Source organism: Rhinopithecus bieti, unplaced genomic scaffold (genome assembly GCF_001698545.2).
Source record: "Rhinopithecus bieti isolate Rb0 unplaced genomic scaffold, ASM169854v2 scaffold_27306, whole genome shotgun sequence".
NCBI lineage: Eukaryota > Metazoa > Chordata > Mammalia > Primates > Cercopithecidae > Rhinopithecus > Rhinopithecus bieti.
In genome coordinates, this window is record NW_016812395.1 from 405,472 (window position 1) to 421,411 (window position 15,940).

Sequence of the window (15,940 nt, forward strand, 5' to 3'; positions counted from 1 at the left end):
CAGGAGTTCAAGACCAGCCTAACTGACATGGTGAAACCTCGTCTCTGCTAAAAATACAAAACTTAGCCAGGCATGATGGCAGGCACCTGTAATCCCAGTTACTCAGGAGGCTGAGGCAGGAGAATCGCTTGAACCCAGGAGGCGGAGGTTGCAGTGAGCCGAGATGGGGCCTTGGCACTCCATCCAGCCTGGGTAACAAGAGCGAAACTCTGTCAAAAAGGAAGGAAGGAAGGAAGGAAGGAAGGAAGGAAGGAAGGAAGGAGGGAAGGAGGGAAGGAGGGAAGGAGGGAAGGAGGGAAGGAGGGAAGGAAGGAAGACCCTAAGGCCTCTGTTGCCACCTACTGCATCAGAGCTGCAGTTTAATGAGATCCCCAGGTGACTTCTATGCATGTGGAGCTCTGAGAAGCCCTGCTCCAGACCAGCATGGTGGTTGAATATTGGAATCACCTGAGGAGCTTTTTAAACCACTCACTGATCCTGCTGCCACAGTTTCTATTTTCAAGGTCTGGCTCCCTAAATGATTCTAAATGTGCAGCCAAGGTGGCAAAGCACTCGAAGGCCTCCTATTCCCCATGAGAACCTCTGAAACAGCAGCAGGTCTGGGTGCTGCTGATGCAGAATGAGTACCAAGAGCTCCCTGAAGCCGAGTAAAGCCACTGCCCACTCCTGTAAGTCAGGAGCAGGGAACTGAAGCCAGCTGTTTGGGTCTAGGTGCTATAGGTACCCCTGCGCACATTCTCATCAAGATTATTCACTGTACATTTCATTAGGTGGAATCCATTTAGGAATCTGTCATGGGAGATCAAAATATTAAGCTTGGAATGATCCGTGTCTGCTTGGTTAGCCCATCAGACAAATTGTTTGCAATTAGGTAGGATCCTCATGCTGAAGAAGGTAGTAGAGAAAGAAAGCTTGCACAGAAAAGTTAGGGGCCTCAAGTTGGGAAAGCAAACAAACCAAAAGCAGAGAGGAGTCACCCAAAGGAAGCAGCACCCAGTGAATCCCTGCTGTGAGTCAGCACCAGGGAGGCCCAGCCCTTTGTAGGGGAACCTGATTAAAGATCAGGCTCAGCTGCTGCTGCTGCTGCTGCTGCTTGTCCCAAGACCAAGCCGTAATAGCAACTTCCCTTCCTCAGCTGCCTAAACTTTTTTTTCTCTTGTAGCTGGAGAGAAGTGTCACATTTTGCTCACTCTCAGCCTTCCTCGCCCACCCCCTTCCCAGAGAACGTGTGTGGTGTGTAGGGGGTGCTGCCAGCCACCTCCAGCCTCGGGTGGCTGCTTAAGTAACTTTCAACTCCTCTCTTCCTAACACTATGAAGTGTCTCGGGAAGCACAGGGGCTGGGCAGCTGCTTTCCTGCCTCTTTGCTGGCTCTTTTTGAAGATTCTGCAACCAGGGCACAGCCACCTTTATAACAACTGCTATGCTGGGTAAGTGGAGCGACATTCATGCCCTACACAGCTTTGATTTGGATCTGGGGGCTGGTTTGTTCCAGAGTGTGCCTCACTTTTTCTGACTTGGGGGTCTCTGAGTGAATCTGCACACTTTCTCGGTCCCCTATGTAAAATGTACTCTCTGCTCTTGGCTGTAGCTCACCGAGAGAATGTGGTGGGCTCCAGCCTGGCTTTTTATACTTCTTATCATCTGCCAACCTCAGCTGTGGACCCAGGTTGAATGGGATTCTGTCTTTGGAGTAGCCATGGTCAGTGTTTGCAGTGTTTGCCTTGGTTGATGCTTGGTGATGCTGTTGTCCCACATGAATTATGACCTGAAAACTAAGCCTTTCCTTTACAAATGTATGTAGGAACAGTGGGTTGAAATTCATCAGTGATTAAGAACTGAGTGTGATTTTTTTTTTTAGCCTGTGCTTATTAGTCTGTAGAGTGGTTATTAGATTTTAAATCTGAGCAATGCAAATGATTCAACTCAAAATAAGCAGAATAAAAGTAGTCAACTGTAAAATTATGGGTAGTTTTTCTGAAGGAAAAAACATAGGAGTAAAACAATCAGTTTTGTCCCCCCTCTGTAGGTTAGCATGCTTTCTATATGCCTTTCTTCAGGAGGCAGAGGGCTGGAAGCCGTGTGTTACTATGCACATTCTTATTATCCTGAAGGCTTGCTGTGGTATAGACAGCATGTGATTTGCTCACATATGCAGGGGGTCGTTCTTTGAATCTGGAAATTATGGCTTGCCTGCATTTTAGAGCTAGAAAAACCTTAAACAGTTCCTCTAGTTCAATTCCTTTTTACAGAGGAGTAAACTCAGTGTCTTAAATATTTTTAAATAGCCTGCTATCATTCAGGATCACCACCTGAGAAAAGTTTTCATGTAGATCTGGATGATGACAAGGTAGTGTACAGTGTCTTAAAACCAAGTTGTCCTTTTTAGAAATAGAGTAAAAGAATTTATAAGTGTGAACCTGGTAAGAGAATTGCATTTCTCTTTCTCTCCCAAAGAATCTTGGCACTGCCTTTAGGGTTCCCCTGAATACAGTGCTTACAGAGGAAATTTTTCAAACATGTCGTCAGTTTTAGGGGAGGCAGGATGGGATGGAGATGCTGGTTGAGTTAGGGGCTATAGATGGTAATGTGGTCATGGATTTTTCCACCCCAGTATTTCTGGGAGGAAACAGAAAGGAGTTAACATCCCAGGGCTGCCTTTTGGCCTGGACATACAAGATCTCGGCTTTACCTCCGATAATTTGTGACCCCTTTAGAGATCTGGAAAAAAGAAGCTCGTGTTTAAAGACTGATGGCGTAGGCTTGGGTTATTGGGGAGTTAATTCTGACACTCCTGGCTGATGTCATGTCAGATGATAAACATATATCACAGATTTAGACACGTCTGTGTGACCTAGGACCTCACATATATCACAGATTTAGACACGTCTGTGTGACCTAGGACTTCACTCCTCCACTCAGCTGTGGCTCTGTGCATAATTATTTCAGCGTGTGGCACTCCTCCGTGATAAGTTACCAGGCCTGCTTCAGCTGAGCAGGTGTGCACCCTTCCCTAAGCACCACTTTGTAGAGGAAATGAGGCCAATGGTGGCACCCTTTTCGTATAGAATTTGTAGCGACTGGAACCCTTCAGGAAAAAGTTTCATTACCTTCTCTGTTTTCAGCAATGGATGTAATAATTGCTATTTTCTCTTCAGTTGCTACATAAGTTAATCCCAAGTGTATAAATTACCAGATCTCTAAAAGTAGGAGGGAAGAAAAAGATGAAAGAATGAAAAGAAGTGAGTCTCACTCAACCATTGCAATAGAAGCCTAGAGCTTCTTTAAAAGCAAAAATATTTCTGAGCATATTCACTGTTAAAAATGGGGAATTTTAACCTACCTTCGTTAGATATCATTTTCTCATCACTAAAGACAGAAATGCTGCTCAGCTTTGAGAATGTTTTGCTTTGTTTACTCCAAAACTACTTTCTGCAAGTTTAGCCTTCTGGTGAACGAGAATCTGATGGGAGGACATGGTAGAAGAGTATTTAGCACTTTTTTTGGGCTGGTTTCATCCATCCAAAGTTATTCTGAGCCACTTCATTTTATTCCTTAATAATTTTTCTCTTTTTTCTTACTAATGAAGGGGCAGCCCTATTTCTTGCATTCATGTAAAAATGTTTTTTAGGTCTTTGTAGAATCTAATATGTGATTATCATTTACAGGACCCTGAGCATGAATAAAAAATAGAACACACAGGGCAGACCAGCATGCCTCCTGAGAGTAGCTAATGAGGCCAGTCCTCTTTAGACATAAACTAGTAACAATTGGATAGTGCCAAGTGTGTAACAGATGCTTAGTAAATGGCAAATGTAAGTGTCTCAGAAAAAAAAAAAATTGCCTTGGAATGGGTAGTGGGAGATTCAGGGGGAGACAGGGATGATTAATGGTCATTTAAAAAGGTTAGAAAGAGTAAGAACTACTATTTGGTTGCACAACAGGGTAACTATAGTCAATAATAAACTAATTGTACATTTTGAAATGACTAACAGTGTAACTGAATTGTTGTAACACACAGAATAAATGTTTGAGGGGATAGATACCCCATTCTCTATGATATGCTTATTTCACATTGCATGCCGGTGCCAAAACATCTCATGTACCCCATAAATATATATGAGGTATATAGAAGTATATACGTACTATGTACTCACAAAAATTAAAACTTAAAAGTGAAGAAAGACTACAAGAAAAATCTGATGACAAAAGCTAGTGCCTTTTTTGATAACTATATTAAACACTTACAAGACAGATCTTTAAATGCATAGAAAAGGAATGAAACAAAGTGGAAAATAACAACTTCAATTATATTTATTGGTACTTTATGTCAAGGCTTCAGGGGTTACAAATGTCAAGTCAGACGTTTTGGGGATAAATAAATGTCCGTCAGTAAGTGAGACCCCCGTACAAGCAAACATCATTCTGTGTTCTTTCTTTCTCCCTCATCTCCCTGTTTTCCCAAAAGCAGACCTGGTTATTATACTATGATATTGAAACCAAAAAAAAAAAAAAAAAAAAAAAAACCTTCTGCATCACAGAAAATTAGGGTAGATTTTTTAAACAATGGTAAAAGAGAGATCTCAGACAGTAACAATAAATTCTGGCAAAACTGTAGAACTAACATAGCTATGATTTTTGAAAACTACTTATTGAGTGCCTTCTTCATGTGTCAACGTAGCATAAGTCTGAAGTTTAACTGCCCGGGTCTCATTTTTTGCTTTTCCACATTTAATACCTCTGTTATCTTAGACAAGTTATTTAACTTCTTTGAACCTCAGTTTCCTTATCTGGGACAATGGAGGTAATATTAGACCTTCCTAACCAAGTTGCTGGGAGGATTCAAGAATAGCATGGATATTGCATGGTTCTTGGCACTTAGTAAGAACTTAACAGGATGGTAAAATACTTACCAAGACTTAATATAAACATTTATAAAAATATTAATTCTAAGAACAACTTTATGCATTTGTTGTCTTCATTTTACACATAGGCTAAATGAAGTACAGTCTGGGTAGCCCAAGTTCAGGGCTAACTAACTCAAGAACACACTTGAGATTCTCACCCAGCTCTACCTGACTCCACCACTGTACTTCTCACTCTGCTACTTATTCAGGCATAGAGAATTGCTTTTAAGAAAAACTGGAAGATTTAATCTTGTTTGGGAAACTGATAGTTTCAGAACAATAAAGGAAAAGAGATTATATAGGTAAAATTGGAGGTTTAATCTTGGTTACCTTCTCTAGGGTGATGATGAGTAACCGATAGCGAATCATTATTAGGAAAGCATGCACGGCCCATAAGGGACAGAAAACAGAAGATGAAAGAACTTTCTATTGTCACACACACACACTCACACAGAAAACAAAAGTAGCACAGAAAGTAGCTGTGATCGTGTGCCTTTGTTCATGCAAGTATTTGGATGCCCATTGTGTGCTGAGAACTTGACCAACAGAGTGAATTCCCTCTGATAGCTTGCCATATAGTAGAGAAAATTGCCCACACATCAAATTACTATATAATGTGTAAGTGCTGTATGGTAACAGTCCCCGACATTTTTGGCACCAGGGACTGGTTTTGTGGAAGATAATTTTTCTACGGACAGTGGCGGGGGGTGGTTTCAGAATGATTCAAGCGCATTACATTTATTGCACACTTTATTTCTATTGTTATTATATTGTAATAGGTAATGAAATAATTATAGGACTCCCCATAACAAACAATCAGTGGAAGCCCTGAGCTTGTTTTCCTGCAACTAGGCAGACCCATCTGGGGCTGATGGGAGACAGTGACAGATCATCAGGCATTAGATTTTTATAAGGAGCATGCAACCTAGATCCCTCACGTGGGCAGTTCACCATAGGATTCTCGCTCCTGTGAGAATCTAATGCTGCTGGTAATCGACAGGAGGCAGAGCTCAGGTGGAAATGCAAGCAATGGGGAGCAGCTGCAAATACAGATGAAGCTTTGCTGGATAGCCTGCTACTCACCTCCTGCTGTGTGACCCGGTTTCTAACAGGCCACCAACTGGAATCGGTCTGTGGCCAGGGGTTTTGGGACCCCTGCTGTACGGGATGAGCAGATTCCTGAGGGCTGGCAGAAGAGCTCACTGAACCAAGAAGGAGAGGTGAACATCCTTTCTATGTCTTTGCCAATTCTGATTATCTAGCCCTGCTATATGTAGGCTGAGGGTGCAGAGAGAACTGGCGGCCTACCATCATGACGGCTTCTTGGAACTAAGTAATGCACTCGTATTAATCTACTTGTACTGCATCTGCTTGCAAAATTCCATGGACTCCTTTTTTCTCACGACAGCCCTGCATTTATCGAAGATGTCTCTTAGGTCTTGGGAGAGTTTCTTCCCCTTCTTCTTTGTGTCTCAGGGAAGCCACTTTGATGAATGGCATATGCTTTTTTCCCATGACCATATGTATGAGCAGAGCTGGGTATCACCCACTTATGGTTATTTGTCCACAAGTCAATAGTCATCCATGGAAACAGGATATGACTATTCACAGAAGTAGACTTGAAGTAAGATTTTTTTTGAAAGGTAGTTTGGGGCCAGGCATGGTGGCTCACGTCTGTAATCCCAGCACTTTTGGAGGCTGAGGCGGGTGAATCACCTGAGGTCAAGAGTTCGAGACCATCCTGGCCAACATGGCAAAACCCTGTCTCTACTAAAAATACAAAAATTAGCCGGGCATGGTAGCGTGCACCTGTAGTCCCCGCTACTCAGGAGGCTGTGGCAGGAGAATCACTTGAACCCGGGAGGTGGCAGTTGCAGTGAGCCAAGATCATGTCATTGCACTCCAGCCTGGGCAACACAGCAAGACTCCATCTCAAGAAAAAAGAAAAAAAGTAGTTTGGTCCTTGAAATCCTATAAGCAAAGAGACTGCACATTGGATGTGCCATACTGAAGACAAAAGCATTGTGAGAAATAGTGACTCAGTAGAGCAGTTTCAACCCCAGAGACATCATACTTGTTTTCTACCCTACCTCTCTGGCTATTCCCCCACCTTTCTCTCAAGAGCAGTTTTTTGTTCTTTTATGTCCTGATGTTGGCTTCCTTTGAATGTTCTCTGAGCTTTAGAAACCTAGGTCTAGAGCACAAGAAATCAGAGCCAATCATGTGAATCTGAGTTGCCTTCTACACTGGTAGTTAAGGATCTTTTCAGATTTGAAGGACATAAGTCCCCCTTTTCCCAGGACTGGCCCGGGGTTGCCAGGGATTGTCTCAGTTTGCACGTGCTGTTCTGGTGTAGCCATCAGCAGTACCTCCTTCCCAGCTGAGAAGGGTCCTGATTTGATGGTAAATTGTTGATTTGACTTTTTATATTCTTCACTAAGTTTGCATCCTGAATGAGTTTTATTCCATGTCTTCAAATATGCCTCTTGTCTCACTCCTAAGGGAGAAATGCATCTCTAGTTCCTTCTGTTCCTATAAAAAATATCCCATTTGTACTCTCCTCTCCCTTGTAAAGACCACCAGCCACATATAGGACTTTTTGTTTTAATCTCAGTCTAGGTTAAGGTAGTTTTCTCCTAACTGATCTGCCATTCTCTAATCCTTTCTTATACTGATGAGCTTATTAAAATAAGACTTTTATCATGTCACTCCCTTGCTCAAAGACCTACTTTGGCTCCCCATTGTCAACTACATCAAAGGCAGAATCCTCTGCATGGCTTTTAAGGCCTCTATCATCAAACTCTGGTTTTCCTGCCCCTCTCTAATGTATCCTCAGCCCTGAAACCAGATCTAGTCAGATCAGTGAAGTAGAGAGCTTCATTCAGCATTGCACACATTGAATAAACAAAGCAAGCAGGCCCCATTCATAGTAAGAGCCTAAAGCAGGAAAGGACCATGTCAGCTCATGAATGATAGGCTGAAATATGTGCTCTACATTTGGGGGCATTAGGAACTATAAAGGACGTGTCCTTGGTTCCAAGGTTGGTTATGAACGTTTCCCCGTAAGTTAGTGTGTAGTCAGTGAAGTAGTTCTCCAGTGTCTTCTGGAACTTCCTTCTAGCTCTTGCCCCCTGTTAATGGTAGAATATTTTTAGTTTTCCTTATCTACTAGCTCAAAGTACAGCCCCTAAGTGCTGATTGTTTATCAGCTCATTATATCCAAAGCTTTCTTCCCTGCAGTATGTTCTGCGTATTGGGGTCTCCTGCTTTGCTTGTTAAAGACATACAATACTGCAGTCCTCTATCCCTCTGACCCAAATTCACAGATAGACAGTACCCCATGGGGGTTAGCATTTCCTCTGCCCACTGAGCTAATGGAAGGAGGATTGTTTCAAATGCTTCTGGGCTCCACTCTCCTTGAAGCCCAATCTTATAATGGACCCTTTATTTTATAGCATCAAGGTACTTTCTGGGTAATACCATTAAGCATAATCACTTCCAACCCCTGAAAAGCAGCAAAGGGTGTTAATGTTTCATAACTTCACAGCCTATATTGTGTGAGCTACAAAAGCATTATTTTTTTGTCTTTGTAAATGGAATGAATGAACAGAAAAGAAAAATGCTTTTGGTGACTTGTTTTAGAGTTTTCATTATGATCAATCAGTAGATAACTGGTTTATTGGATTAGAATTTGCTTTGCTAGATTAATGGCTTCTCAACCTGCTTCTAGGCATTAACTTCTTTATGATACAGTGGAATGCGGAATACAACGCTTTAGGATCTTGTGCTGGGTAGCGTTGTAAATTTCCTAAAAGATTATTTTATGAAAAGTTGAAGCAAACTTCTAAGAGTTTTTCTTCAACATAATTATAAACCTTTGTTCTTTTTTTTCCCCAGTGTACTTTGAAAATAGTAAAACATTTTAGTATCAATTTTAGTAAGGATACTATTGGGTTGTTTTGTTTTGTTTTGTTCTGTATTTTCTGTTTGTTTGTTTCTTAGATTTGCGATGACAAAGAATCCTAAACCTCCATGGCTTAAACAAGAAATCCATTTCTCTCTCATGTAAAACTCCAGAACAGCTATAGCTGGTTGTTGGTGCCAGAGAACCAGGCTGTTTCTGTCTTGTAGCTCTGCCATACTCAACATTCAACTTCCAAAGGAGGAGTCTTCCATTTCTCACAGTCCAGCCAGCAGGAAAGTGGAAAGAAAAGTCACTCTCCTGTAATGCCACAGACCAGAAATTCAAACATCATTTCCTGCAGGCCAGAATCAACTAGACAGCCCTAGCTGCAAGGGAGGCTGTGAAATATAGCCTTTAGCCAGGGGGCCAGATCCAGGAGAACATATTAGAGATAACTACAGCAGTCTCTCTGAGTGATAACCAATGACTACCCTTCCACTTGTTGTTTTTTTGAAAGAACAGTCTCTCCAAGTGGATGTTTAGAATTTTGAACTTCCAGCTAATTAAAAGTGTGCATTTTTCTTCTATAAATGGCATTTTTTAAAGTCATAGAATGTCAGGACTGGAAGGGACAAAAAAAGTATCAATCCCTTTGTATAATATATGAGGAAGCAGAACTCCATAAAGGTAAAAGGATTGGCAGAGCTAGCATTAGAGTTAAGACTAAAACCCAGGCCACCTGAGTTCACAGCATCCTTTACAGTTGACAACACCACCTTTGGTGGCTCCAGAAATCTTCCTACCCTTTCCTATTCTCTAGAGTCACTGTGAATGAAGTAAAGTGATTTGTCAAGGCTGAGAAGTGTTTAACAAGGGAGGATTTCATTTCATATCTATAAATATTTACAGGGTGTCTGGCCGGCTGCTAGTCTAGGACTACAGAGATGAAAGAGCAGCCCATGTGCACAGCATAATGAGTAACTTAGGCAGGTAAACAGTTCCAACCCTGGGATCCTTGTGCCTCCAGAGAAAACTCTTGATACCAGATATCAAGTGAGTGCAGGAGAGGGTCACCTAACCCAGACTGAAGAGTGGACAGAAGGCTAGAGAAGTCATCTTAGATGTGACGATTTCAAAGGAAAAAAAATTTGAGTGGTTTATTAAATATGCAAGATATTTTGACTTTTTCTTTTAAATGGCTGGTACTGAAAGGACATGGTCCTGATCTCAGTCATCAAGAACAACTAGAAATTAGGTTAAGGCTTTCCAGACACAGGGAATATATTGGTTCAAAGAACTACAGGTGAGAGAGCTTGGTCAAGTCTAGAAAATCAGGGCAATTGAGTATGGTTATAATAGAAGGCATCCTTCTCTGAGGAAGTCAGGAGCAGGGAGGGAAGGCTGCAGAGGTAGGTGAGGTCCCATAACACATGGTTCAGATTTCTCCCAAAGTCAACAGCATGCTCATGAACAATTTTAAGCAGATAATTTAGTTGATTCAATTTTTAAGAGAAAGTTCCCTCTGCCATCATTGAAATGGGAAGACTAGAGGGCTAAAGACTGGTGTCAAGATGACTGGGATGTTATGGTGACCTTAGTAATATGAGGTAGGGCCTGGTTAATGGCAGTGACACCGCAAGGGAAAGGAGGGAACCAATCAAATATTTAGGAGGTAGAATTTTCACAATTTTTCCACTATTTCACAGAGGGAATAGTGTAAATTGAATCTCAGAATCGAGTAAGTAGACTGAGCTCTTTGCAGAGAAGATAAGCACTTTTTTGGATATGTATTTGAGGTGCCTATAAAGTGCCCAGTTGGATAGATGGGTCTGAAGCTCAAGAGAGACCTCTAGGCTATGAAATAGATTCCAGAAACTGATGTGTCAATATGTTAATAGAATTTCTTGAAACCTTTGGTATAGGATGGAGTACCCTGGAAGAACTCATTACATGAAAAGAGGACCAAAGATTCAATAGAGCAGGAGGGGAAAGGCAGAGAAGAAAGTAGCAGAAAGGTCTAGAAACAGAGTAAGAAACACAGGAGATGTCAGTTAAAGGAAAATAAGAGATCCAAGAAGGGAGAGATTAGTCATATCAAGTGCTGCAGAGTCGTATCCATTGGGTAGGCCATTCAGGACATCATTCGTATCATCAAAGGTGCTTTTGGTGGAGTGGTGAATGGAAACTAGAGCAGGTAGGTTGAGAAGGGAATGGGATGTCACAAAATTAGCAGTGAAAGGAGACCATAATTTCAAGAAGCTTGTCCATGAAGTGGGGGTGAGGGCAGTGTGAGGAGGTGATAGATTTAAAGGAGTATTTTGCCATTTTGCTTTTACTCCTTAAGATAGGAAAGATATGCTCATATTTTACACCAGGTGGTAGAAATAAGGAAAGGGAAAGACCAGTGATAAAGGAGAGACCACAGGAAAGTGATGGAGTCAGGTCTCCACAGACACTGAAAGCTGGCTGGCCTCACCATTCTCTGTAAAGTAGGAGGTGGGTCCTGGTCCTATGAAAAGAGAGGGGAGATGACTTGGGACCCTCCGAGGGATCACCAGCATCTCTGAGGGGCCAGCTGATGATAAGGATGATGAGCCCATAAAGGAATCATAAACCCAGCTCCATGGGTTTTCTCCAGGATCATTTTTGAAGACAATTACCTGGAATGTGCCCCTGGAGGGAAAGGGGAGGGAAGGCTGCAGAGGAAGATGAGGTCCCGTAACATATGCTTCTGATTTCTCCCAAAGGTGACGGCATGCTCATGAACAACTTTAGCCAAGAACTTAGTTGATTCAATTTTTAAGAGAAAGTTCCCTCAGCCATCATTGAGAAAGGAAGAGCAATTTCTGGAGCTCTAAAAGGAAAGAGGGCAGAAATATAGTAACAATAGAAGAAAGAAAAGAAAAAGGCTGCCACTAATTTGTATTTCTCTAACATTTAATAAGATCATATAGTACTTTGCAAATCAGAATACAATACAAGGTATTAGGTAATTTATGCTATTAGTGGGAAAGTCTCTCATGTAGACACGTCCTGTCACAAAGTCGATAATTTTTTCATTACCTTCTATCTTCTAAGGAATTAAGTAAAAGACTGAAAATGTCTTAGTGTCTTCTTAGCCAAATGAATGGGTCTATTCTCTTCCTCATTAAGTTATCAAAAAACTGGAGGTGCCATCACCTCATCCATCTTCCCAGTTCCTTCATCCTTCCTCATTCCACAAACACTTACCCAATACCAGGAAAGTAGCAATTATCACATCCTGTCATTTCTTATCCCCAGGGATGGTTAAGAATCTTCAAAGTAGCTGTACCAGGCAGGGTCTTGCAGAGGAAACGACAGTCTGTGTCTCCCAAGGGCTTATGTTTTAATCCACAGTCTAAACTGAAAAGGAGAGATTAAAAAAAATGAAACAAGTATTTAAAACCAATAAAAATGCAAGTATATTAGGTCAAAACATTCTTCCTGCTTTTTTCTACCTTTGTTTTCTTAACACACACTTCATGTATTTTTATAGCATTTCAATCTCAGCAACTGATAAAAGATGAAAGTTCTAGGGTACCACACTCTTTATCACTAGATGAGAACCCTGGTCTATGTTTGCACTTACAGAAGCTGGAACCGTTTGCACATGTGACCTCATTGGTCATATTTTCATTTCCCCTATCTCCCTTTCAGAATGTCTTTATCTTACCAGACTAATTCATGAATCACCAACATATCAACTAAGTTCCTTTTTCTGATTTTGTGACTGTAATGAGAACACAAGATTTATAATGTGATGATTGGGGTCTTATTATAACCTCTCCATCATGTTTGCATGGGATGTCTGATGATGTGATAGCAATATATTTGGCATCAAAACTGCTAAACATATTGAAGGTTGGAGGCATTTGGGATGAGTCTCTATAGCAAAGTATTTGGAGTAGTTAAAAATTTGCTGCAGAAAAAAATATTCTAAGCCCTCGACTTACAGGGCAGAAAAAAGGATACATATGAGGGAGTCCAGTTCTCCCTAAGTTTTCAGACCTCTTTGTGGAAGCAAAGGAAAATGTAAGTCATTTTAATGTAATATCTGACAGAAATCTTCTTAATGTAATATCTTACATCTTAATGTAATATCTGACAGAAAAAATTACTTCAGTGTTTTGGAGAGAAATTTAGTCTGCTTTCTTTTTCTCTGCCTAAAATAAGGGTTTTCTTTTTCTTTTTCCATGGGGCCCTGGTTTGCTGAGGTCATGCACCGTCCACACTACCATTCTAAAAACTCTCCAACTACTTCAAGCACCGACACACACACCTGTACCCTCTCTTCCTCCCAATGCCTGACACCACACCTTTCACAATAAGAGCAAATAAATGTATCTTTCTTGATAAGAGGGAGGCTGGTGGCTCACACTTGTAATGCCAGTACTTATAGGGACACCAAGGTGGGAGGATCACTTGAGCCCAGGAGAATGAAGCTGCAGTGAGCCATGATGGCACCACTGCACTCTAGCCTGTGTGACAGAAGGTGCCACTGCACTCCAGCCTGGGTGACAGAGGGCACCACTGCACTCCAGCCTGTGTGACAGAGGGCGCCACTGCACTCCAGCCTGGGTGACAACCTGTCTCAAAAAAAAAAAAATGGATGCAGCATTTGACCTGAGTTATCTCAGCTTCCATCCTTCCTACCACCAACTCTACAGGTTCCTGATCCCACCCCTCCTTTCCAAGGCAATACTTTGTGTACTGTCAGCACTATTCATTGAGTGCCTACCATGTGTCCATTTTAAGGCCCAGGCATATAGCACTGTAGGTTCTAAGAATACAGCATTTCTTTAAGTCCTAGTGAATAAAACAAAGTGTCTGGTGAAGTTTATATTCTAATGGAATGACAGAAAATTAATATGCCGTAGTAGCGAGTTCTGATAAGGACTCCGAACGGAGATAAAATGTAGAAAGGCGATAGAGTGTCAGGAGAGGAGATGAGAAGAATAAAGTGAGACTCCTAATTATGTGAAGATCTGAGGGTAGAAACCTCCACGCATGGGAAACAGCACATGAGGTGGAAGCTCGTGTGGCATGTGGCTGGACAGCAGGTCTCAGACCAGCAACATCAGCACCACCTGGGCACTTGTGAGAAACTAAAACTTCTCAGGCCACCTCCCACTCCCAAATCAGGAGTTCTGGGGGTGGGGCCCAGCAGTTGGGTTTAACAAGCCCACCAGGTGACAGAAGCTAAAATTTGAGAACTGTTGAGGACAAGCAGCAGGGTGACATGGCTGGAGCCTATGGATCGATGGAACAGTCGTCACTCACGCTTGGTTCCTACTGCTCTGGTCCAGACAGTGTTCAATTTCCTTTTGCTTATCACTGTGAAATGTCTCAAAATCACCTACAGCTTTCTTCCTCTGTCCTTTGTCTATTCTGTGTGTGTTCCTCCACATCTGCCCACCTTTATCAAACCATTTCAAACTCGTACCTCCTCCAGCGTGAGTTCCCAGATTCCACCATCAGCCGTGACCACGCCCTCCTCTGAGAGCCCATGCCACTCTGTCGTTTATAACACTAAGCACGTGCAGGTCGGTATTACAGTTGTATGTGGATGTCCTATCTTTCAGGAAATAAGTAAGCTGAGAGTAAGATGTCGTATCTTCTTGTCTATATTCTTACAGTCCCCAAATAATGTTTGGCATATTCAGTAAAGACTTTCAAAGGAAAAAGGAGGGAGGAAGAGGAGGAAGGAATGAGAGCAAGGAAGCAATGGGGGGCAGGAAACTAACAAACTAGGAATTGAATTGCTGACACCTGCAGGCAGTTTTATCACACTGGATTTCATCAATGACAAGCAGTGAAAAACAGGAACCATTTGCCCTTATGGCTTTCGGAGAAATGTGGGGATCCCACAGCTGCCACCTGTATGTGCTTAAGGGCGATATTCCCACCCTCCTGCTGATTTCTCCCTGTTCAATATGTTTTGGGTATCACTCGCACCATTACCCAAATTTGGTCTCAGATATTTTATTTATACAGGCTCCTAAAAGTGACTGGACCGGCATTCTGCTTGGGGGAGGAGATCTCTGAGGCAAAACTGCTGTTTCCTGGCTAGCCTAGAATGGGCACCAGCTGGTCAATACATTTCTTAGCCATTACCTTTTACCAAATTTAGAGAAGCGACCCTTGCCTTTTTGTCATTGCTGCTTTATCCTCTAAGGAATAGACAGGAAGTCATCTGACATTATAGATCACTCTTCAATCATTCATTTTGAGCCTAACATCCTCTCTAGTTTTTGACTAATTTTTACAAACCAAAGAACTTCCAGTGTATCTTTCAGAACTTCATTGGTCGTGTTCTTCCTTTAACTCATCTTTTTCTATCTCTTTAGATGCCGTGATTCAATAAGAAGAAAATGTGCTTGCAATTACTATACTTGGTTCCCCTACTCATATGCCCATACAAATTCCAAGTACCACAGAAACAGAATGGTCCTGGAGAGTACAGTCAGGCTTCCTTTAAAATAAGGCAACAATAAAAATTCAAACACAGAGAGTTGATCAAATAGAGTGCTATGTGGTTTGAAGAGTCGTCAGAATGGGGGCATTTTCTGAGTCAAGCTCAGCATGCTACGCAGACAGCAGTCCAGCTTGAGGGAAAGCAGGAAATATTCAGACAGAGGTGGTGTGAAATCGGGTAGTCCCTATGAGAAAGGCTTAAAGCCTTAGCCTTGAGTTAAGGAGCTGTGGAAGAAGTGAGAGGATGGGCACTAGCTGAGAAATAGCAAAAAGGAAGGGACTCTCCAAGGGTGAAACGACACTGCATAGTTTCTCAAGAAAAAGCATGGCATGCCAAAAGACTTGCCACCATCTTGGCCTCTTTTGTGTGTGTGAAAAGCATTTGTTTTTTTCCTTCAAATGCAACTTGTATAGACAGCATTTAATTACAGGGTGAATAGCTCACCATGGACCCAACTATTGGTAACTTGGTTCTTTCTAAGAAAGGAATCTTAATAAAAAAATAGTTAGATGAAGTGGTAAAGTAGAATTATCGCCAATTCAAAGATTCAACCAACTATCCCCAAATTAGGTATTCTAAACCAACTAGTGGAAAGATGCAAAATCAACATGGTCACCCAGTCTCATTTCTATAAT

At 41.8% G+C, this 15,940-nt stretch overlaps 1 protein-coding gene across 1 annotated transcript in view; it reads left to right on the top strand.

The window, feature by feature from the left end:
• The first annotated feature begins 1,116 nt into the window (after window positions 1–1,116).
• Window positions 1,117–15,940, top strand: part of CPA6 (carboxypeptidase A6) — a 337,798-nt gene continuing 322,974 nt past the window's right edge. Inside the window, exon 1 of the mRNA XM_017896303.1 lies at window positions 1,117–1,428. Coding sequence (XP_017751792.1) covers window positions 1,313–1,428 — 116 coding nt within the window. The 5' untranslated portion in view covers window positions 1,117–1,312. The remainder of the gene's footprint in view (window positions 1,429–15,940) is intronic.